At 53.6% G+C, this 21,940-nt stretch overlaps 1 protein-coding gene across 2 annotated transcripts in view; it reads left to right on the forward strand.

Moving 5' to 3' along the window:
* Megf8 (multiple EGF-like-domains 8) overlaps positions 1–21,940 on the forward strand; it is a 49,180-nt gene that overhangs the window by 23,627 nt on the left and 3,613 nt on the right. The window contains exons 17-40 of one of the 2 annotated variants that reach the window (NM_001160400.1): positions 53–184; positions 269–382; positions 608–856; positions 1,334–1,533; positions 1,849–2,059; positions 2,156–2,405; positions 3,302–3,434; positions 5,736–5,983; positions 6,062–6,172; positions 6,312–6,430; positions 6,952–7,159; positions 7,860–8,040; positions 8,551–8,714; positions 9,291–9,435; positions 13,362–13,593; positions 14,649–14,772; positions 14,938–15,151; positions 15,370–15,584; positions 17,881–18,088; positions 18,252–18,411; positions 18,690–18,882; positions 19,379–19,549; positions 19,745–19,875; positions 20,290–20,422. In NM_001160400.1, the coding sequence (NP_001153872.1) occupies positions 53–184; positions 269–382; positions 608–856; positions 1,334–1,533; positions 1,849–2,059; positions 2,156–2,405; positions 3,302–3,434; positions 5,736–5,983; positions 6,062–6,172; positions 6,312–6,430; positions 6,952–7,159; positions 7,860–8,040; positions 8,551–8,714; positions 9,291–9,435; positions 13,362–13,593; positions 14,649–14,772; positions 14,938–15,151; positions 15,370–15,584; positions 17,881–18,088; positions 18,252–18,411; positions 18,690–18,882; positions 19,379–19,549; positions 19,745–19,875; positions 20,290–20,422 (4,246 nt within the window). Of the gene's footprint in view, positions 1–52; positions 185–268; positions 383–607; positions 857–1,333; positions 1,534–1,848; positions 2,060–2,155; positions 2,406–3,301; positions 3,435–5,735; positions 5,984–6,061; positions 6,173–6,311; positions 6,431–6,951; positions 7,160–7,859; positions 8,041–8,550; positions 8,715–9,290; positions 9,436–13,361; positions 13,594–14,648; positions 14,773–14,937; positions 15,152–15,369; positions 15,585–17,880; positions 18,089–18,251; positions 18,412–18,689; positions 18,883–19,378; positions 19,550–19,744; positions 19,876–20,289; positions 20,423–21,940 lie in introns of those variants that run through there. The other variant, XR_003946483.1, reaches the window with a different exon arrangement.

The following is a 21,940-nucleotide window of genomic DNA, read 5'->3' on the forward strand; positions in this document are numbered from 1 at the left end:
TGGGTGTGCATGGGGGTGGGCTGGAGTGACCTGGCCCTGCTCTCACCCCCAGACGGCTGACCTGTGAGGACTGCCTGGCCAACTCCAGCCAGTGTGCCTGGTGCCAGTCTACTCACACCTGCTTCCTGTTTGCTGCCTACCTGGCCCGGTACCCACATGGGGGCTGCCGTGGCTGGGATGACAGGTATACTCCAGTGCAGGGTGCCAATATGGGGTTCCTGGCTAGGGGGTGCCCTGGGCGCTGACCCCAGCACTTATCACTCTGCAGTGTGCACTCAGAGCCACGGTGCAGGAGCTGCGGTGGCTTTTTGACTTGTCATGAGTGTCTGCAGAGCCACGAGTGTGGTTGGTGTGGCAACGAAGACAACCCCACTCTGGGACGGTGAGGACTTGACTGGTTGCATGGGCCTCCTGGCTCTCCCTCTTTCTCTGCCCCAATGCCCTGTCCTTGATCTGTGACTGCCTTCTGCTCCTCACTGCCATCTCCTGTCAGCCCTCTACCTTCCCTGTCTCTGTTTTCTTCTGCCGGTCCCCATCTCTGTCACTGTCCCCCTGGCTGTCTCTCGTTTCTCTATTGTGAGATATACTTTGATCTCTTCCTACACAGGTGCCTACAAGGGGACTTCTCTGGACCCCTGGGTGGGGGGAACTGCTCCCTCTGGGTGGGAGAGGGCCTGGGCCTGCCTGTGGCTCTCCCTGCCCGCTGGGCTTATGCCCGCTGTCCAGATGTGGATGAATGTCGCCTGGGCCTGGCGAGGTGTCACCCACGGGCAACCTGCCTGAACACGCCTCTCAGCTATGAGTGTCATTGCCAGCGTGGCTACCAGGGCGATGGCATCACACACTGTAACCGCACGTGAGTGACATGTGGGTTTCCATGGAAACGCTGTCTCAGGGCTGGAACTTAAGCTCGAGGTCTCTGGTGATCACGGTAGTGGGCTCTCACTAGAACCAGTATCCCCAGTTAGTGTGGGGTTCTCACCTCGAAGACAAGGACCTCAGTGGAAGAACAGGGTGCCCAAGGTAACCCTAGTAACCATAGAAACAGGATACGCCTGGATGGTGGGCCATAGCCTTCAGAATTGCTGTGGAGATAGATGGAAGAGGACCTAGTTAGAAGGGTGTTTTCACAGTGATGCTATGTGGTTTCTATGGAGACAGGGATCACCACCTGTGAGAGTGTTGCCTTGGAAACACGTTTACTTGCATGCACAGGGCCATTGAAAGAGGCAGCCAGTTGTGAGAGTGTTGTAGTGGGTGGAGACGCTGGGGTGCTCTGAAGACTCTGGGTCCACCCAGCCCTCTCCTCCCCTGCCTCCACATGGTCCCTCAGGTGCCTGGAAGACTGTGGCCACGGTGTGTGTAGCGGTCCTCCGGACTTCACTTGTGTGTGTGACCTGGGCTGGACCTCAGACCTGCCCCCACCCACGCCTGCCCCAGGACCCCCTGCCCCTCGTTGCTCTCGGGACTGTGGCTGCAGCTTTCATAGCCACTGCCGCAGGCGGGGACCTGGCTACTGTGACGAGTGCCAGGGTAAGCTACGTGCTCTGAGGCGCGGTGCCAGCCTTGTGGGGACCCCCTTCCTTTTCCAGGACTCTAGGTTCTTCCTCTCTGAGACTCCCCTCAGGTAGTGCTGTGACCCCATGCTCCAGCCCCTGCTCCTGTCCAGTCTCTGTATCTTGACCTCCCTCCCCTCTGTTGGGGCTTGCTCTCTCTTTCCTGGCCTAGGGCTTGTTTGACTCTTTGAAGCAGCTTGGGAGGGGGTCTGCGATCAACTGAGTCAGGTGGTCTGGGCCCCTTTCTGTCCTTGCTCCTGACTTTGTGTCCTGCCCGCTGGGACCTCCACAGACTGGACGTGGGGGGAACACTGTGAACGGTGCCGGCCTGGCAGCTTTGGCAATGCAACCGGCTCTGGTGGCTGCCGACCCTGCCAGTGTAACGGGCATGGGGACCCACGTCGTGGCCACTGTGACAACCTCACTGGGCTCTGCTTCTGCCAGGACCACACTGAGGGTGCCCACTGTCAGATTTGCTCTCCAGGATACTATGGGGACCCCCGGTAAGTAAAGAACATGTGGGGCTTGTCAGAGAGGTGCTAAGGACCCCCTGGGCTAAGACAGAGGGGTCTGACACTGTCTTTCATTTCTTTCCGTAGAGCTGGTGGCTCCTGCTTCCGGGAGTGTGGGGGTCGTGCGCTCCTCACCAATGTGTCCTCGGTGGCTCTGGGCTCCCGCCGCTTTGGGGGACTTCTGCCTCCAGGTGGTGGGGCAGCAAGAGCTGGGCCCGGGCTGTCCTACTGCGTGTGGGTTGTCTCTGCCACAGAAGCGCTGCAGCCCTGTGTCCCTGGCACCCTCTGCCCCCCGCTCACCCTCACCTTCTCTCCAGACAGCAGCACGCCTTGCACAGTGAGCACCCGGGGGCCTAGGACTCAGTGTATAAGCCGGAACATCTCCCCTTCCCAACCTGGACCCCCCCAAATAGATCCCACCCCCACCCCCCATGCCACTGGTTTGTGTGTTTGTTTCTAAAACCATTGGTCAGGTCATCCAGCCCTTTGTTCTGGGCTCTCAGATCCTCCCATTTCTCAGCTCCTGCCTCTCATTCTTCTGCTCCTCTTCCCTGACCAGGCACGGTCGCTTCTTAGACCTCGTGTGCACACTGATTCATTAGTAGTGGGCTCCACTACCAAAGTGTGCATTTAGAAAGAGGTTTGGTGCCAGAGTGCCTGGGTTTTGTTGGTTTTTTTTTTGTTGTTATTGTTGTTGTTTTGGTTTTTTTTCAAGATTTATTTATTTATTATATGTAAGTACACTGTAGCTGTCTTCAGACACTCCAGAAGAAGAGGGTGTCAGATCTTATTACGGATGGTTGTGAGCCACCATGTGGTTGCTGGGATTTGAACTCAGGACCTCCAGAAGAACAGTTAGTGCTCTTACCCGCTGAGCCATCTCAGCAGCCCTGAGTGCCTGGTTTATTAGCTGTGTTTGCTTTGGATGCAGGCTGGGAGGGGAAGTCTCCTCCACACTGTGAACTTAATGATGTACACTGTGTTCAAATAGCCCACCTTAGACTCAGGCTGCCTTCTCTCCCCCCGCCCCCAATCCCTGGGTGTGTCTGTCTGTCTCTGTCTTTCTCTTTCGGATAGTCTCCTACCTACTGTGTAGCCTAGACTCACAGTGAATTCATGGTCCTGCCTCACCGTCCCATGCAGTTCTGAGGGACATTTCCCCACACTCTGTTCTCTCCCTTTGAAGCCCTGGTTTCCCAGGCTCCCGAACTCTTAACTCTGTATCCTTTTCAGCTGAGCTACGTCCTGGCCTTTGATGGATTCCCACGCTTCCTGGACACTGGTGTTGTTCAGTCAGACCGGAGCCTCATAGCTGCCTTCTGCGGCCAGCGGCGTGACAGACCTCTCACTGTGCAGGCTTTATCAGGTGTGGGAGCTTGAGGGAGCGAGGCTGGTTAGTCTTGGGCTTCTCTTCATCCTTCGGTGTTAGGGGTAGAATCCAGTACCGGCTCCCTTAGGTGCTGGGCACATTCTCTCCTGCTCACCCACACTGCTAGCCCTCACTGGTAGATCAGACAAGCATGCTCCCTCAAGCTACATTCCAGACCTTGCTCTGAGCTTTTTCAAACTTAAAAAAGTTATTTTGAAAACTGGGCTTTGTCTCCCATTCATTGATGGGATCTAGGACCCAGGTTCTAGCTCAGGGAATGGTAGGGGATTCAGGTGACACCATGCTTTTCCTGGGTGACAGGGCTTCTCTCCATCTCTGGACTTGAGTTGAGAGAAACAAGATTTGGGCTGTGTAGGTGTAGGCTGGTTTTGGAGAAAGGGATGGGTAGAGCATATCTCTGAGGCACTAGAGTGGGGGACCCTGAGCCATTTCCATGTCTTTACATTTCTCAACCACGGAGCTTTGTGGGGACCTTTGGCAATGTCTAGAGACATTTTGAATGACAATTAGAGATTCCTCTGTCATCTGGCAGGTGAACACAGAGATGGGGCTATCCATAGTATACACAGGAGTTTTCACACCAGAGTTGTCCACCCCTCAGCATACACCTGGCTAAGAGAGTGGGACACTTAGGAGATGGGGGCGTGGCATGGAATACCAAGGAAGAGCTGGCTACGTGCACTGCTTTAAGCAAGTTTTTGGAAATGCTTCTCTACACGTGACTCAGAGCAGTTCTGAGGCCAGAGGCAAAGTGTTTTGCTGTAGCTGTGTAAAAGCCCAGGTTGTGAGGCAGCCACTAAAGCTGAGGGGCTCACAGACTCAGCCATGGGTACAGCAATGAGCCAGGGATACATGTGCTGCCCTCATGGGCTGGGGGAGAGGGACAGACTGCCTCTTTTACTGAGGCAATGGAAAGGAGTGGGCCCCAACCTTGTCTCGGGAGCTGCAGATGGGCAAGTCTTCTTTAAGGAGGGGAATCTTGGCTAGAAACAGAAGGTAGGGGACAGAGAGGGCAGCTCCTCCAGGCACAGGAGTAGCAGGTACCAGGCCCTGAGAGCAGGCTACAAGGGCCAGCACTGCGGTGTACAGATGACAAAAGTGGGAGATCTTGAGTTCAGAGGAGTCTATAGTGCCTATGGGTACCAGATAGGGACATTGTTTTTATTTGAAAGAAGGTCTCGTGAAGCCCAGGATTCCCCTAAACTCATGCAATCCTATTTCCTCAGTCTCCCTAGTGATGGAATTATTAGAGGGGTGAGCCACAGTGTCCGGTCTGTCCACCCTCTTTCCCTCTGTTCCTTCCTTTTTGAGCCAGGTTCTCCTGGCCCAGGCCAGCCTTGAACAGTGTAGTTGAAGATGACCTTGAAATCTCGATCCTTGTGCTTGCGGCTCCCCAGTGTTGGGATAGTAAGTTTGATGTAGTGTTGGGGACCGAACCCATGGCTTTGTCCATACTAGGCAAGCACTCTACCGATTGAACTATATATACCCTAGCAACTGGCTCTGTCTTTTCTTTGCCCCAAATGTCCTTGAACTCCTGACCCTGTCTCCTTCCCTCCTGAGGGCTAGCATCACAGGTGTGTTCCAGCCACCACAGCACTCTCCCTCAGGAACACTGCTCTTACACAGGAGTGTGTGGAGCTGCGAAAGGTCTGCAGTTGCCCACAGCGGGGGTCAGAGTGGCTACTGACAAGATCACAAGGGCTGCTGGAGGGCAGAATGTAGGGCAGCCAGGAGACAGTGGGAGGGGAGGGAGTGCTGGTGTCTAAGATGAGACTCCGCTTTGCATGGTAGTTTGAAAGCTAGGGAGCGGTGGGCAAGCAGAGCAGTGAGTGGGCAAGCAGAGGGGTCTAGACTGTAATGTTTATATCCCCAAGGATGCCAGGGGCTGAACCCATGGCCTGGCCTGTGGTAGGCACATAGTCTACCATAGATCTAGAGCCCTAGCCTAACTAAGATTTAATTAGAAAATGGCTGGAATTTTAGAGCCAGCTGTGGCAGCACACTCCTGTAATCCTAGCACTTGGGAGGAAGAGGGAGGATAGGAGGTCAAGGTCATCCTCAGTTATCTAGTGAGTTCAAGGGCAGCCTGGGCTACTTTGTCTAAAACAAAACAAAACAACCTCCCCACTCAAAACTAAAATGTGTGGAACCTGATGGGTTGGTCGGGTAAGGGGAGGGTATGCTGTGAGTGGCTGGTTTTCGTGGGTTTTCTCCACAAGTGTAGGAGCAGCGCCCAGAGTAGGGCTCTGCCCACCTCTCTACCTTTCTCCACAGGGTTACTTGTGTTGCACTGGGAAGCCAACGGCTCCTCCTCCTGGGGATTCAATGCTTCTGTGGGCTCTGCCCGGTGTGGATCAGGAGGTCCTGGCAGTTGCCCTGTCCCTCAGGAATGTGTGCCCCAGGATGGGGCTGCAGGTGCTGGCCTCTGCCGCTGTCCTCAGGGCTGGGCTGGCCCTCACTGCCGCATGGCTCTGTGTCCTGAGAATTGCAACGCCCACACCGGGGCAGGGATTTGTAACCAGGTACAGGTGGGACAGGAGCTGCCGGGTAGGGTAGGGATGGTGTTCAGGCTCCTCTGAGCTGCCTTCTGATGTCCTCAGAGCCTAGGTGTGTGCATCTGTGCTGAGGGCTTTGGCGGCCCAGACTGTGCCACGAAGCTGGATGGTGGACAGTTGGTCTGGGAAACGCTCATGGACAGCCGCCTCTCAGCTGTGAGTGTGGGAACAGCTTTGTCTGTCCTGTGGGCCATCTTCCACCTCTATTCTTGGAACTACTGTAAAACTTTCTACCTAGACCTGGCACTCGGTCACGACCTTGGCCTGACCTCTGACCCCCTCATTTCCACTCTAGGATACTGCTAGTCGCTTCCTTCACCGCCTGGGACATACTATGGTAGAGGGGCCTGATGCCACTTTGTGGATGTTTGGGGGCCTGGGTCTGCCACAGGGCCTGCTGGGAAACCTGTACAGGTAAGGACTACTATAAAAAAACAATTCATTTTACCTCTTTGATTTGAGTGATGGCTCTGAGACTATTACCAGCTTGTAACTTATTTAATCCTTTCAAACTAGTCTGTGTCTTCATGTGGTTACTTACCTCTCTTTCATTCCCGACCTGCTTCTCCCCCAGGGTCTCTCTCAGCATCTCTCCCTGAATCTCCTTTCATTCTGTTTCCCAGAACCCTCTCTTCCCACCAGTGTCCTCCCTCCTATCTCCTGCCTCAGCTTCTTGGCCATTGGCTTTTTCACTGACAGATGATGCTTATAAGAGATTCTCTGTGCAGCCGACTCTAGGGAGATGAGATACTTATGTAAGGGAAGCTTGTTTTAGGGACTGCTGAGATACCTCTTATGCCAGGTGCTGCAGAAAACCACTCAGGTGAGAGACAAGAGGATTGTCACAGGAAAATAACTGAGGGATTCTAGGACAACTCTATAAAGATGCGGGGATGACTGCTTAATGAGCCTGATACTTTGTATTTTGGCTCCAGGTATTCAGTCAGTGAGCGCAGATGGACACAGATGTTGGCAGGAGCTGAGGATGGGGGCCCAGGCCCATCACCCCGTTCCTTCCATGCAGCCGCCTATGTGCCTGCTGGCCGAGGTGCCATGTACCTGCTGGGGGGCCTCACAGCTGGAGGCGTCACCCGTGACTTCTGGGTCCTTAACCTCACTACCCTGCAGTGGAGACAGGAGAAGGTGAGCATCTGTCTCCATCCTAGGCCTGTTTCTCACAATAGATTCAACAGGTGTCCATTGGAGTTCCTTTGAGTTTCATCACTAGAGGGATCTACCCTCAGGGCACCAACAGAAGCACAGGAATATGACCTGTTGGTGTATTTCAGCTATAGAAAGCTTGCCTAGAATCCCCCAGTGAGGGGCTGGGAGTGTGGCTCAGTGGTAGAGCCCCTGTCTAGAATCCCCCAGGGAGGGGCTGGGGGTGTGGCTCAGTGGTAGAGCCCCTGTCTAGAATCCCCCAGTGAGGAGTTGGGTGTGGGGTGGGGTGGCTCAGTGTTAGTTCCCTTACTTAGCTTATACCAGATCCTGGTGTCAATACTCAGCACCACAGTAGGATAGGGAATTGTAAAGTTGAATTTGAGTGGTCAACGTAGGTTATACATTTGTAGCTATAAGCTGATCCCTGGACAAGGGCCTGTGACACTCTCAGTGGCCTGGATGGGATGCAGTCCCACCCAGCAGCAGAGCAAACAGAGGAATAAGGACTTTTGATGTTCCTGAATAAGCAGGTGTGCAGTGGGCAGAACCTAACTGGGCCCTGGCAGGCAGGGTCTAAGCAGCTATGGAGCTCTTGACTCTTTAGCTGGGGCTGATCGATCTTATGTCCATAAAGTGAGTCTTCCTCTGCCACCTTGGATGACATTAGCTCTCCATCTTACAGCCCCCTCAGAACATGGAGTTGCCAGCGGTCGCTGGTCACACCCTTACTGCCCGTCGAGGCCTATCTCTGCTCTTGGTGGGTGGCTACTCCCCCGAAAATGGCTTCAACCAGCAGTTGTTGGAGTACCAGCTAGCAACCGGCACCTGGGTATCTGGAGCCCAGAGTGGGACACCCCCAACAGGTAAGGCTGCAGTGCAAGCTGTCTGCACTTTCCTCAAGCTTCCAGTCCACTCTCACACGCTAGTCACTGCCCACTGAACTTTAAAAGATCTCCTTGTTGTCACCTGACAGCAGCTAGCTCTCCAGAGAAGCTTGCTGCTTCCCTCCCTTAGTGTCACAGCCATTCACTTCCCCAGCTTCTAAGATCCCCACCTCTCAGAGGCTCTCTGTTCTCTTCTGTCCTCTCCTCTGTGTCTCCCCTACATGTCTTAAGCACCACCTGTCAGCCATTCTGCCACCCTGTCTCTCTTCCTGGCTGCTCTGTCTCTCCTTCCCAGCCATTGGCTGTCCTCTCTGCGGTTGTTTTCTAGACCCGAAGGACAGGGGAGGATGGAGGGGCTCGCCACACCTCTGGCCACAGAGCCTTTTGGGCAAGGGATGTGGTCATTAAGAAGCGGAGCCCAGGAAGTGAGGGGATACTGCTGGCCGTCAGCCCTTCCCTGCCATCTCTGTGGTCCTTCTGCCCCTCTAGGTCTCTATGGTCATTCTGCAGTCTACCACGAGGCCACCGACTCCCTCTATGTGTTTGGGGGTTTCCGCTTCCACGTGGAGCTGGCAGCACCTTCTCCGGAGCTCTACTCCCTGCACTGTCCTGACCGTACCTGGAGCCTGCTGGCACCTTCTCAGGGGGCAAAGGTTAGGACAGCTGGCTGTAGCCACGGCAGGGGGTTCCCCAAGGACTAGCTCCACTCACCCAGATTCCTGTCCCCTGTTCCCTGCTTCCAGTCCCTGTAAAGGAACAGTGAGGAATGCCAGTTCTTTTTCCATGCCTGGTTTGGAGAAAAGAATTCTTGGCAAGGAAGTGAGAGGCATGATTTCTGCCCCCACACCACCCTGACAGATCCCCTCCTCTTCCTGAGCCCCTGTCTATGCATCCCTGTAACTCTGGCCTTTTAAGGCCAAGGACACAGGTGTGCGAGAGCAGGGATCTGCCTCTCCTGGTAGGGACAGTTGCATGTGATGTACACCGCACCACCCCAGCCCCTCTGAGGAAGAGGGGTGCAAAAAAGACCAAGTTTCCAGGGAGTGGCTGGTTCTGTGGGCTGCTCTGCAGGACCCAAGAGTTTCCCTCTCAAACTGGGAGAAGAGGGGGATGAGCTGGGTGAGGCTGGGAGGGAAGTTCATGGGTGGCAGGTGAGTTGGGAAGAAGTGTGTGGAACCGAGGGTGGGCTCCGACACCTAGGCTCTCCCTGCATATGTGTCTCCCACCAGCCCCGACCCCGGCTTTTCCACGCTTCAGCTCTGCTCGGAGACACCATGGTGGTCCTTGGGGGGCGCTCGGACCCTGATGAATTCAGCAGTGATGTTCTGCTCTACCAGGTCAACTGCAACACCTGGCTCCTGCCTGCCCTCACCCGTGAGTCCCTACCCCAGGAGGCTGACGTCCATCTGCAGCCCTCCTTTCCTCTCCATGTAACTAGAGGCCACTGAGTTCCTTTCTTTTTTCTTTGGTGAAGGAGTCGGTCTGTCCTTCCACACGTCCTGGGAATTGACTCAGTTTCTCAGTCTCAGTGGCAAATGAGGACCCTCTGAGCTGTCTCACAGCCCCTTTCCTTTTGTCTTAGAATGGTTTGTTTTTTATTTATTTATTGCTTCGTTATTTAGTATCATTATGTCAGCTTGGCTTGCTTGGAACTCACTCTGTAGACCAGGCTGGCCTTGAACTTACAGAGATCCACCTGCCTCCGAATCCTGAGTGCTAGGATTAAAGGCCTGTCCACCAGAGAAATATGTTTTTATTCTAGCTTTAAAAGTAATAGTAATCATTGTACATAATTTGTAAAATAGGAAGAAAAACAAAACATCTGTAGCAAAAACCACTTTTGAAAGTGGGAAGTGTCCAGGTTTTCTGCCAGGTTAGAGATGAGCTTAGAGAGTTGGAGAGATAGCTCAGCGGTTAAGAAAACTTTCTGTATATTCACGAAGACTAGAGTTCAGATCCCAGCACCCATGTAACATGTGTGTGGAACCCCAGCTCTGAGGTAGGCAGAAACAGGAGGTCATTGGAGCTTGTTGGTGTCTGGCCAAACCAAGAAAACTCACGTCCCAAGTTCAGGGAGAGACCTTGCCTCAAAGCAATGGGTAGAGAGGGTTGCTCTATGGATGGATGATACTCGATGGGGGTGTGTACATACATGTGTGCACGTGCACGCCCACACACACACACACACACACACACACACACACGCACATATACACATACCTTAAATCTTTTTAAAAGTTGGAAGTTCTAGTCCACTTGTATTTTAAATATGTAGAAATATAGAATGTACTATAGAATAAATTTACTTTTATGAAGTTCAAAAGAAACTCCAGAACCCAACCAACAAAACTCAGAGCTACTTATTTCCCGACCGTTATATCCTTAATACTGGATATGCAGTGGTTGTTATTCCTGGAAGGATGTAAGAGGGAGTCTAGGTAGCTCAGAGCAGGAGAGCTGTAGTAATAAGTGAATGTTGACAGAGAGAGAAACAGAAATGGGCATATGGCCTTTTTTCTTTTTCAGTGCTTCTAAGACACTCAGGCCTTGCACATACAAAACAGTTGCAGTACCACTTAGCTATTGGGAGAGCAAGTGCTCTTTCTGCCATCCTCTTCCCCAGAAGACCAGAGGAGCATAGGACTGTGCTGTGTGTCACTTACAACTCTTCCTACCAACATAGGCACAATACAACCCTGTTCTCCCACATCTTATCTTCTTGGCCTTGTAAATGCTCCACTACTGAGCCACACCACAGCCCCTCACTGGGGGATCCTAGGCAGGGGCTCCACCACTGAGCCACGCCCCCAGCCCCTCACTGGGGGATTCTAGGCAGGGGCTCTACCACTGAGCCACGCCTCCAGCCCCTCACTGGGGGATCCTAGGCAGGGGCTCCACCAAGCCACGCCCCCAGCCCCTCACTGGGGGATCCTAGGCAGGGGCTCCACCAAGCCACGCCTCCAGCCCCTCGCTGGGGGATCCTAGGCAGGGGCTCCACCAAGCCACGCCCCCAGCCCCTCACTGGGAGATTTTAGGCAGGGGCTCTAACACTGGGCCATACCCCAGACCCTTACTGGGGGAATCCTAAGCAGGTGATCTATTGGCCCCTCACTGGTAGATTTGCGTTAGGGGTTCTACTGCTGAGCAAGGGCCCCAGCCCTCACTGGTGAATGTCTATGTGAGCTGTACTGCTAAGTCATGACCTCAGGCCCTGTCTAGCCTTTTCATTTCCTTGAGCACTGAGTGGCTGCTTATGTGTCCAGGACCTGTGTTCTGTGTGTTTTCTCTTTTCTTTTTCCCTTTTTCTCTCACCCTCCCCATTCCCTTTTACTCCGACTCAAACTTTTTAATATTCATTCTGTCTTGGATTAAAAATAAACATTAATTTATGTAATATGAAATTAATTTTTTAAAAATTAAAAGCCAAGTGGTGCATAGCCAAGTGCACTTGCTTGGCAGGTACAGTGCCCTGGCTTCAGTTCCTAGCACACACTCACACACATGTAACTAATTTTCTCAAATCCTATTTTTAATGATGCTTCTTAAATGCCTTAACATCCCTTGTAGCCCACCACCCACCAGAGGTAGTGGAAAAGAAAGGATACAGGGGAAGTGGACCTGTTTAGAAATGATTCTTTAGAACAACTCCTGTCTGTGTTATGTGGAAATCAGCAGTTCAGTTCACAGGTCAGCAGCAGCAACAGCTCGATCCACTTGCAAACCCTTCATGGATACACCAGCGGTCCAGTTCGGTAGAGTCGGGATAGCAAGCACGAATCAGTAGTGGTGGCACTACCTAGCAGAGACAGCCAGGCCTCAGTGTTGGCACAAGTTAGCTGGAGGGACCTGGAGGGACACCAGGAGAAGTTCTGGGCTATGCCTCTCTCAGGCAAGTGAAGATCAGTGAAGGTGCGAGAACCACAGATGTTGCACGGCTCGCTCTAAAAGCAAGCCAAGCTCAGCCCCCATCGCTATTGGGCGAGTCCTATTTATACCCACCAAACATCACGCGTCCTCCACGGGTCTTGCTTTAACGCTTGAGTCTGTCTCAGCTGACACCACTCTGCCAATTAGCCCAAGTCTTCAGAAGCGGCAAGAAACTGCAGCACATCACCAGAAGTTTTTTGGTTCGTTTCTCTCTGTGGAGTCCCAACAAACGCAGCTCAACTATGCAATGTAAGGTGGACCAATACACGTGGTCGTTAGTGAAGAATCCTTCATCACGTGTCCTTTCACGTGCTTGCTTTAGCAGAACATCCTCTCTCCTGTGTCTACTTCAGTGAAACGTCCCTTCACAAGTCTTCCTTAGCCTTTCACCTGTGTCCACTTCGGGAAAACACTCCTTCACGTGTTTGCTCCATCCAGCAAAACACCATCCAACACAATGGACTCTCCAAAGAACCCTTAAATTTTCACTTAACACACATACAAATACATTTTTATTCTGGTGGCTTTTAGAGCTTTTACTGTCACATAGCTTCTAGTGCTGTGTGACCGCCACCTCCATCTGGTTCCAGAATCTTGGTCTCTGCTCTTTTCATTTCCTTGAGGCTTATTTGTTATTCAGGGTGTTACAGGTGGAGCCCAAGGTGCAGCCTGTGCATGTTAGGGTGGTGCTCCTCTTAGGGTGGTGCTCCTGTGAGGGTGGTGCTCCTGTTAGGGTGGTGCTCCTGTTAGGGTGGTGCTCCTGTTAGGGTGGTGCTCCTGTTAGGGTGGTGCTCCTGTTAGGGTCGTGCTCCTGTTAGGGTGGTGCTCCTGTTAGGGTGGTGCTCCTGTGAGGGTGGTGCTCCTGTGAGGGTGGTGCTCTGTCAGTCAGCCACATGCTCAGTCCACCTCTTCCTCTCCTTCCTCCTCTTCCCCTCCTCTTCCTCCTCCTAACCTGTTTAGATATGTTTATTCTATTTGATATGTATGACTGTTTGTCTGTAATTATGTATGTGTACACGTGCCCACAGAGGTATACACATACAGAAGGAGGCATCACATCCCCTAGACTTGGAGTTACAGATAGTTGTGGGTGCTAGAAACCAAACCCCGGTCCTCTCCAAGAGCAAGAAATGTTCTTAATCACTGAGTCATCTCTCCAGCCCCCACCTCTTTTCCTGTTCTTTTTTCTGTTGTCTGTACTTCTGTCCCTGTCTTTGCTGTCTGATTCTCCTGTGTGTCTCTCTCTCTTCTCTGTCTTTATCTGCTCCCTTTTTCCCTGTCCTTTCTGAATGTCCCTCCCGACCAGTCTTTCAGGGGGTCTCTTCTTTGTGCTTCCTGCTTTCTACTTCTCAGAACACCCCATCTTTCTTCAGGTCCAGCCTTTGTGGGGTCCCCGATGGAGGAGTCTGTGGCCCATGCAGTGGCAGCAGTTGGTAGCCGCCTGTACATCTCTGGAGGATTTGGGGGAGTAGCCTTGGGCCGCCTGCTGGCATTGACCTTGCCCCCCGACCCCTGCCGTCTGCTGCCTTCACCTGAAGCTTGTAATCAGTCTGGGGCCTGCACCTGGTGCCATGGTGCTTGCCTGTCTGGGGACCAGGCCCACAGGTAACCATAGTGACTGACAGTCCATGGCACAGTGCACACTGGTGTCCTCTGAGGGCGTTAGGGAGTGAGCTGGACTTGGGGGGTCTTGAAGTTGGACTGTCAGGTTCTGCCTCACACATGGGGAAGAGAATGATTATCAGAAGTGGGGGTGCTGGGAGGACTCCAGTCTGAACCCTGCTTGTACCTCAGTGTCTCCCCTTCTGGAGAAACTGGGTTGGAACTTGCTTTTCCATGTATGGTATAGTTTAGACCAGCAAAGATTGAGAGTGGTGCTGCACCCAGGATATCTGTATGGGAAGACACTGAGACCAGAAGGGCAGCTCAGAAAAGGCTTCTAGTACCTGGCTGGGACCAGGCTCTGACCAAATCTGCAGCCTCCTCGACTGCAGGAGCACAGATGCCCCTGAAAACCAACTAGTCCCTTGGTTAACTCATTCGTCTGCCCGGGTGCCATGATGGAAGCCTACTTAGGGGTTCTGTTTGTCCCAAGATAGGCAGCGGAGCGAGTCATTATGCATCTTGCAGAATGGTTAATGGATGTGATTATGGGATGCTGACCCCAAACACACACACACACACACACACACACACACACACACACACTCACACACCTGTGGGCCTGTGTGTCATAGCAGGAGTACTCACTGTTTTTCTAAAATCTGGAAAATGCTGAAAACCCATTCATTTCCAAGGAATTTTGGACCCTTGCTGTGTACTGGGGGGCTGGGGAGGGATGGAAATTGTAGGCTTGAGCAGAGAGATTCCTGGAGTGCTTGTGGGGGGCAGAGTGGCAAGGGGAGGTGGCACAGAGAGACCTTGGCCTTTGGCTGTGTGAGAGGAAGAATAAAACTGTTTTGGGAAGGGGTCGGGAGGGGAAGGAGACAGTTGGTGATGCCTCAGGGTCAGTGGCAGGAGGACACGTATCACAAAGGGATGGGGCTAACCAGGATCCGGAGGTATAAGCGTGGCACATGGTGGAGGCTTCTGTAGGACCGTGTACAAGAGACAAAGCGTAAGTCCTAGATGAGTGAGTGAGCTAACCTCATGTCCTCTAGGCTGGGTTGTGGGGTGCCCCCTTGCTCCCCAATGCCTCGCTCGCCTGAGGAATGTCGGAGGCTGCGGACCTGCAGTGAGTGCCTGGCCCGCCATCCTCGGACCCTGCAGCCTGGAGATGGAGAGGTGAGTGGTGGGTAGAGGGGCAGGGATACTGGTCTCCACTGTGGTTACTGCCCTACCCATCCCTGCATCTCAGGAACCATGGAACTTGTCATCTGTGATTGATTGGGTAGGAAGAAGGGATACTGAGCCCCACAGAACCCACCAACTCCATCTTCCCCCCCACAGGCATCCATTCCCCGTTGTAAGTGGTGTACCAACTGCCCAGAGGGTGCCTGCATTGGGCGCAATGGGTCCTGCACCTCAGAGAATGACTGCCGAATCAACCAGCGAGAGGTCTTCTGGGCTGGCAACTGCTCAGAGGCTGCGTGTGGGGCTGCTGACTGTGAGCAGTGCACGCGGGAGGGCAAGTGCATGTGGACGCGGCAGTTCAAGAGGACCGGTAAGCCTCCTCGCGGTTTGCTTTCTGGGGGGTGAGGGGGTTAGAGGCCTGGGTGCCTGCGGATCAGGGAGGCCAGGGACTAGACACTGAGGCTGAGGCAGTGCTAGGGCTTAAACTGGTGGGGCTGGAGAAGGGCTGGCATCTAGACTCCTGAAGGAGGAGAGTCCGGGAAGCAGACTGGTTACTGACCCTGTCCCTCCCCTCCAACCCCCCACCAGGGGAGACTCGCCGAATCCTGTCAGTGCAGCCCACCTATGACTGGACTTGCTTCAGCCATTCCCTGTTGAATGTGTCTCCTATGCCAGTGGAGTCCTCGCCTCCACTGCCCTGCCCCACGCCCTGTCACCTCCTGCCCAACTGCACATCGTGCCTGGCCTCCAAGGGTGCAGATGGGGGCTGGCAGCACTGTGTGTGGAGCAGCAGCCTCCAGCAGGTAATGCCCGAGTCCTGCTGCCCAGCCCGGCATCCTCTCTCCTCCCTCTTCTCCTTTCCTTCCCTCGTCTTCCATGCCTCCTGCTGTTAGGATCACAACTCTGTACTCCTTCCAGGACATCAGGGCCATATTCAGGGCCCAGTGAGACACTGCCAGGAAGGGCTGGGAGGGCCCAGTTCACACAGGGTGGGTCAGGACCTCGCCTGTGGGTTGGAGATGTGACTGGTGGCAGTGGATGTACTTGACAGACAGGTGGCTAGGACCTAACTGCCTACCACATTGTCCTCTTCTAGGAGCTCCAAAAAATGTGTCTACGTAGCATAATTTAGTTGTCCCAGTGGTAGACAAAAGCATTTGCCTTGGCTTGCCCCTGTGGAAGGCCAGTCAGACCTGCCCACCATTGTCATATCTAGCAAGGAATGTCTGATTCCCACTGATACCTCTTCCTCGTGCATAGGCGGATAGCCAGGACCCAGTGGCAACATTCCAGCTCCCCAAGCCACTGGTTCAGCTCTCCCTCACCCTTCACCCAGTGGACCACAGTGTGTGTGTGTGTGGGGGGGGGGGGCATGCCATTGGGACTTCCATTCTAAAGGTGACCTTAGAGAAACCAGCAGTGCTTCCTGCACGACCCAGCAGCGAGGGCTGCCAGCTTCTACAGCTAGAAGCTTTACCTAGGAGTGGCGGAGTGGCGTATTGGCTTAGGCACCTTGTAATCAATCTCTCAGGCCCTGGGCCTGGGGAGAGAGCTCACTCAGTAACGCAGCTGCCTGTCTACTGCTGACTAGTCTAGTCTACTCAGTGACTTCCAGGCCAATGCGAGACTGGCTCAAAGACAAGGTGACAGTGCCTGAGGCCGCTCACTGACCTCCACATGTACGCGTGCGCACACTCAAAACTCAGCTGGGTTTGGCTCTCGAACAGGTGCTGGGATCCTTACTTGAGTCCCATGCAAGAGCAGTGTGTTGCTCACCTCTAAGCCCACTCTCTAGCCCCGCAGTCATTCCAACGCAGGAAAATGCTGTCACATGCCTTGTAAGTCTAGGGTTCAGGCGGCTGGTCACTGCCTTCTTTCAATACAGGAATTGGGTAGGGAAAGGAGACTTTGCATCGATATAATAGGCTTATGGGACATGAGAGTTTCTTTTAATCTTTAAAATGTATTTATTTATTATATATACATATATACATGCATACATACATATATATATGTATATGTGTGTGTGTATATATGTATAAGTATGTATGTATTTTTTCAAGAAGTTTCTCTGGCTGTATATGTATATGTATTTGTATATGCATATGTATATATGTATTATTTTTTTCAAGACAGTAGTCCTGGCTGTCCTGGAACTCACTCTGTAGACCAGGCTGGAGAGGTCCACCTGCCTCTGCCTCCCGAGTGCTGGGATTAAAGGCATGTGCCGCCACTGCACAGCACTTTTTAAAATACGGTCTTCCTCTGTAGCACAGGCTAGCCTGCAACTCATCTAACCTAGGCTGATCTTGACTACTTTTCTTCTTCTTCCTCCTCCTTCCTCCTTCTCCTTCATTACATATACTTATTTATTCATTTTGGGAGGGGATGCATGTGTTTAGAGGTCAGAAGACAGCCTGTAGGGGTTAGTTTAATTTTTCCCCTGTATGGGTTCCAGGGATCAAACTCAAGTCATCAAGTTTAGCAACATGTGCATTCACCCTTCAAGCTGTCATACCTGCCCTTGTCTGGAACCTCTCGTTTCTCCTGTTTCTGCCTCCAAAGTACTGGGATTGCCCAGGTCCCTTTGGGTCACAAGTAGAAAGTTCAATAGGGCTTCCTAGGGGCTGAACTCTGAGGCCTGGAAGCTTCCATGTCTGCGTCTCACCATCCTTGGGGCCTGACTGATGGCTGATGCCTGCCTCTTCTCTTCCTGCTCCCCCTGTATCTTCTTCATCTGCTCATCATCTCATTCCAGTGTCCTCTCAGCCCAGGGCTCCACAGAACCCTGACCCTAGTCCATTGTTCTTTAACACCAGGGCTCATGTAGCCCAGGCTGCCCTATGTAGCTAAGGGTAACCCGAACTCTTGATCATCCACCCCCTGTCTTCTGGGATTCCAAGCATGGGCTACTGTGCTGGGTTCATCCAATTCTAGCCTTGATGTCTGGTTGCAAAGGCTTATGATAGCCCCGCTTGTACCCTGAGCTAGAACCATGGAGGGTGGGGCCTGGAAGAAAGGGATGCAGTCTGAGAAGTGTAGTTAACTTTCTTCCCCTGTCTCTTCTCCCCCCCACCCCCGCCCCGTTTCTCTGGACAGTGTCTGAGCCCCTCCTATCTGCCCTTGCGATGTATGGCTGGAGGCTGTGGGCGGCTGCTTAGAGGGCCAGAGAGCTGCTCGCTGGGCTGTGCTCAGGCGACACAGTGTGCCCTGTGCCTGCGACGACCCCACTGTGGCTGGTGTGCCTGGGGAGGCCAGGATGGGGGTGGCCATTGCATGGAAGGAGGTCTCAGTGGTCCCCGAGACGGTGAGAGAGGTTCCAGGGGCTGGGCAGGGTGGTTGGCCAGGGGCACAGAGAACAAGATGGGGGCGGTTCTGAGGTGGGACTCAGAGGTGGTGGGAAGGGCCCAGGTGTCTGGGATAGTCATGAAGAGATCTCCTGGGTAAAGGCCTGTGTCCTCTGGGGTCAGGGCTAACGTGTGGACGTCCCGGGGCCTCCTGGGCCTTCCTGTCTTGCCCCCCTGAGGACGAGTGTGCAAATGGGCACCATGACTGCAATGAGACCCAGAACTGCCATGACCAGCCCCACGGCTACGAGTGCAGCTGCAAGACAGGCTACACCATGGACAAGTGAGGCTCAGTCGGGGTGACACAAGTCATGTGGAAGGAAACAGCCCAGGCTCATGGGCGGGGGCGCCTATCTGTGAGACGGGAGGGCAGTTGGCAGACCCAGTGTGTAGGGGAGGGGGGTGAGGGACAAAATAGCTAGAGGAGCCAGGAAAGAATGAGTCTCTGGAGGAGCATAGTGGGGGCGGGGCCAGCGGCCTCCAGGCCAGCAGCCTACTGAAAGAGAGTGGGACAGTGTTGGAAGGCTGGGCCCCTGCCCTCATCACTGCTCGTCCCTGCAGTGTGACTGGCGTCTGCCGCCCTGTGTGCGCCCAGGGCTGTGTGAACGGATCCTGTGTGGAGCCTGATCACTGCCGCTGTCACTTTGGCTTTGTTGGCCGCAACTGCTCCACAGAGTGTCGCTGCAACCGCCACAGTGAGTGTGCCGGCGTTGGAGCACAGGACCACTGCCTGCTGTGCCGGAACCACACCAAGGTATGGGACCCGCCACCCAGCCCCTCAGGCCCTGGCCGAACCCGAGCCCCTGAGTCTGCTTAGAAGAGGCCTTTTATTGTTTTTTTGAAGTCTATTTTGGTGGTCCTGGGATGGAACCCAGGGCATTTGACATGCTAGGCAAGTGCTGTACCACTGAGTCACACCCCAGCCCTCGTGCTGAGGCATCATCTTAAGGTTAATTCCCAGTCCCAAGAAGCCATGGCAGGGAAGGGGTGGGAGAACCCTATTCTGGGGAGATGTGAAAAGACTTTGGGGGCTGTGTAGTAGTGGACAGAATAGCTGGGGAGCCTGGGTGTGTGGACACCTTTGCTACTTGGGACTTAAGGGCTAGGGCAAGTGAGTGAAGGGAGGGCCTAAGCCGCAGCCCAGCCCTGTGCCCCCAGCCCAGCCGGCAGGGGCAGACCAGGTGCCCAGCCCTGTGCCCCCAGCCCCATGTTTCCCCAGCCCTTTGGATGGAACTTTCCTTTGTTACTAGGGTAGCCACTGTGAGCAGTGTCTCCCACTGTTCGTGGGTTCGGCTTTGGGCGGTGGGACCTGCCGACCCTGCCATGCCTTCTGTCGCGGGAACAGCCATGTGTGCGTCTCCAGGAAAGAGCTAGAAATGGCCAGAAAGGAGCCAGAGAAGTACTCACTGGATCCAGAGGAGGTGAGGGAATGAAGTCTGCACTCATGAGTCTGAGGAGGAGACTGGGCCTGAGGGAGGAAGACTGGGTCTGGACCCTTGTGTCTGGGGGAGGATATAGGGCCTGGACCCCTGTATCTGAAGGAAGAGGTGGGGCCTGGACCCTTGTGTCTGGGGGAGAAGGGTTGGCCCATGTCTCTCTGTGCCCTTGTTGGCCAGATTGAAACCTGGGTGGCAGAAGGTCCCAGTGAAGATGAAGCTGTGTGTGTGAACTGTCAGAACAACAGCTACGGGGACAGATGTGAGAGCTGCCTCCACGGCTACTTTCTCCTGGACGGGAAATGCACCAAGTAAGAGGAAGGAGCCTGGCCCTCGCCCTTCTCACCGGGAGTAACCCTGGGAACTAGACCTCCCTTGCCTAGCCCTCTCTTGTCAGAAGCGAATGAAGTTTAAGAAAGCTGGAGGGTGAGCAGTGGGTGGGGAACATGGGTGGAACCCAGCTGAGAGGTCCCCACATCAGAGGTCTGCAAAAAGGGCTGCAGACAGACCTGGAGGGAGCCTGGTCTCCCGAATCCACAGAAGGCTGCTGAGGAAGGAGGCCTCAAGGTCACCCCGTTTTGTGCCTGCCCTTCTGAAACTTCAGAAAACTGGAGACAGTCCGAGCAGATTGTTACTCAAGGACCCCGTGGCTGGGGTAGTGGACTTGAGTTCTGAGAGTCTGGAAGTCAGAGCATAGCATTCACCCCCCTCTCTCCCATTCTCAGGTGCCAGTGTAATGGCCACGCTGACACCTGTAACGAGCAGGACGGGACAGGATGCCCATGTCAGAACAACACAGAGACAGGCACCTGCCAGGGCAGCTCTCCCAGTGACCGCCGAGACTGCTACAAGTACCAGGTGTGTCTGGGAAGCCAGCTCCTGGACTCGGTGCCACAGGAGCAAAGGGCGGAGCTGGGATGAGGGGATCCGGGTCCAGGATCAGGGCTGTGGACCTGGTTTGGAATGGAGGTCATCTTGTACATTGCTGAGCCCCGGGCTGTGGCTCAGAGTCCAAATGCAGGACCTCAGGGGCTCTGACTGTGACAGTCACAGACTATAGGTTGCAAGTGCCAGAAACCCACCTCAGAGTAGCTTAGGGGAAAAGCAAATGTTTTGACTCTGAAAACAGGTCTGACTGGGTGCAGTGGCACATGCCAATTGTTCCAGGGGCTGAGGAGGACCCTGAGTTCAAGGCCAGCCTGGGCAATAGAGGGATACGGTTTCAAAAACAGTAGTCTTACGGTGTGGCTCAGCTGCTGGAGTGCTTGCCTGGTGTGCACGCGCAGCCCTGGCTTTCTCTCCTACACTGCAGAAGCCTAGGGCGGTGGCATTTATGTGACCCCGGCACTTGGGAGGCAGAGGCAGGAGGATCAGCAGCTACAGAGATATGTGATGCCAGCCTGTGCTAAGTGAGATCCTATCTCAATAGAGCAGCAACAGGGCCACCAAGGACCTGTGTGCTCTGGGACCTGTATGTAGGAATGGCTGCATCCAAGAAGTCACAGTGATGTCAGAAATGTCACTGTGACTTTACTCTGCCCTCCCTGTGCCAGCTTTGCTACTTGGGGAGGTTTTTGTCCCACGTGCCTTTCCCCACCATGTGAAATTCTGGCTGATGAGGGTTCTCATTAATTCTAAACTTAGATTTAAATCCCCCTTGTGAGCCAGGTCTGTGACTTCAGCCTGTGATCCTAGTTCTTAGGAGGCTGAGGCAGGAGGATTCTGTCAGTACTGGGCCTGCATGGTGCAAGACTTAATCTAGTGAAACCTAACCCAAATCCCAATCCCCCTTATGCCCATTTCTCATTTCTGAAACAGGGAGGCTGGCTGACTGCTCTGCCCCACTCCCCCACGCAGCCGCTCTCCAGGCCCAGGGGAACATCTTCCTGTCTTACTGAGGTGTAGCCCCACCCAGACCAGCCTCACCGACCTCCATCCTTCTCATCCTAGACCAGAAAGTTGGCTTTACTGCTGTATGATTGAAAGGCCTGGCTGGGATGCCGGGGAGATAGCTCAGTCAGTAAATTGTCTGCTACCCAAGCTCTAAGACCTAAGTTTATTGCTGGGCATGGTGGCACACACCTTTAGTCCCAGCATTTGGGAAAAAGAGGCAGGTGGATCTCTTTGAATTTGTGGCCAGCCAGAGACACACAGTCTCAAGAAGACCCAAGTTTGGATCTTCAAATTCACTTGCATATACATGTGCACACACACAAAATATGCTCATATATAAATTACACATGGGCACACATACACATATACATACATACATACATACATACATACATACATACATACATACATACATAGCTCACTGAGGGCCTGAAAGCATGCCTCTATGATATAGAGTACCTGCCCTAAATCTTCCAGTAAGGG

The sequence above is a fragment of the Mus musculus genome, chromosome 7 (genome assembly GCF_000001635.26).
Source record: "Mus musculus strain C57BL/6J chromosome 7, GRCm38.p6 C57BL/6J".
NCBI classification, from domain to species: domain Eukaryota; kingdom Metazoa; phylum Chordata; class Mammalia; order Rodentia; family Muridae; genus Mus; species Mus musculus.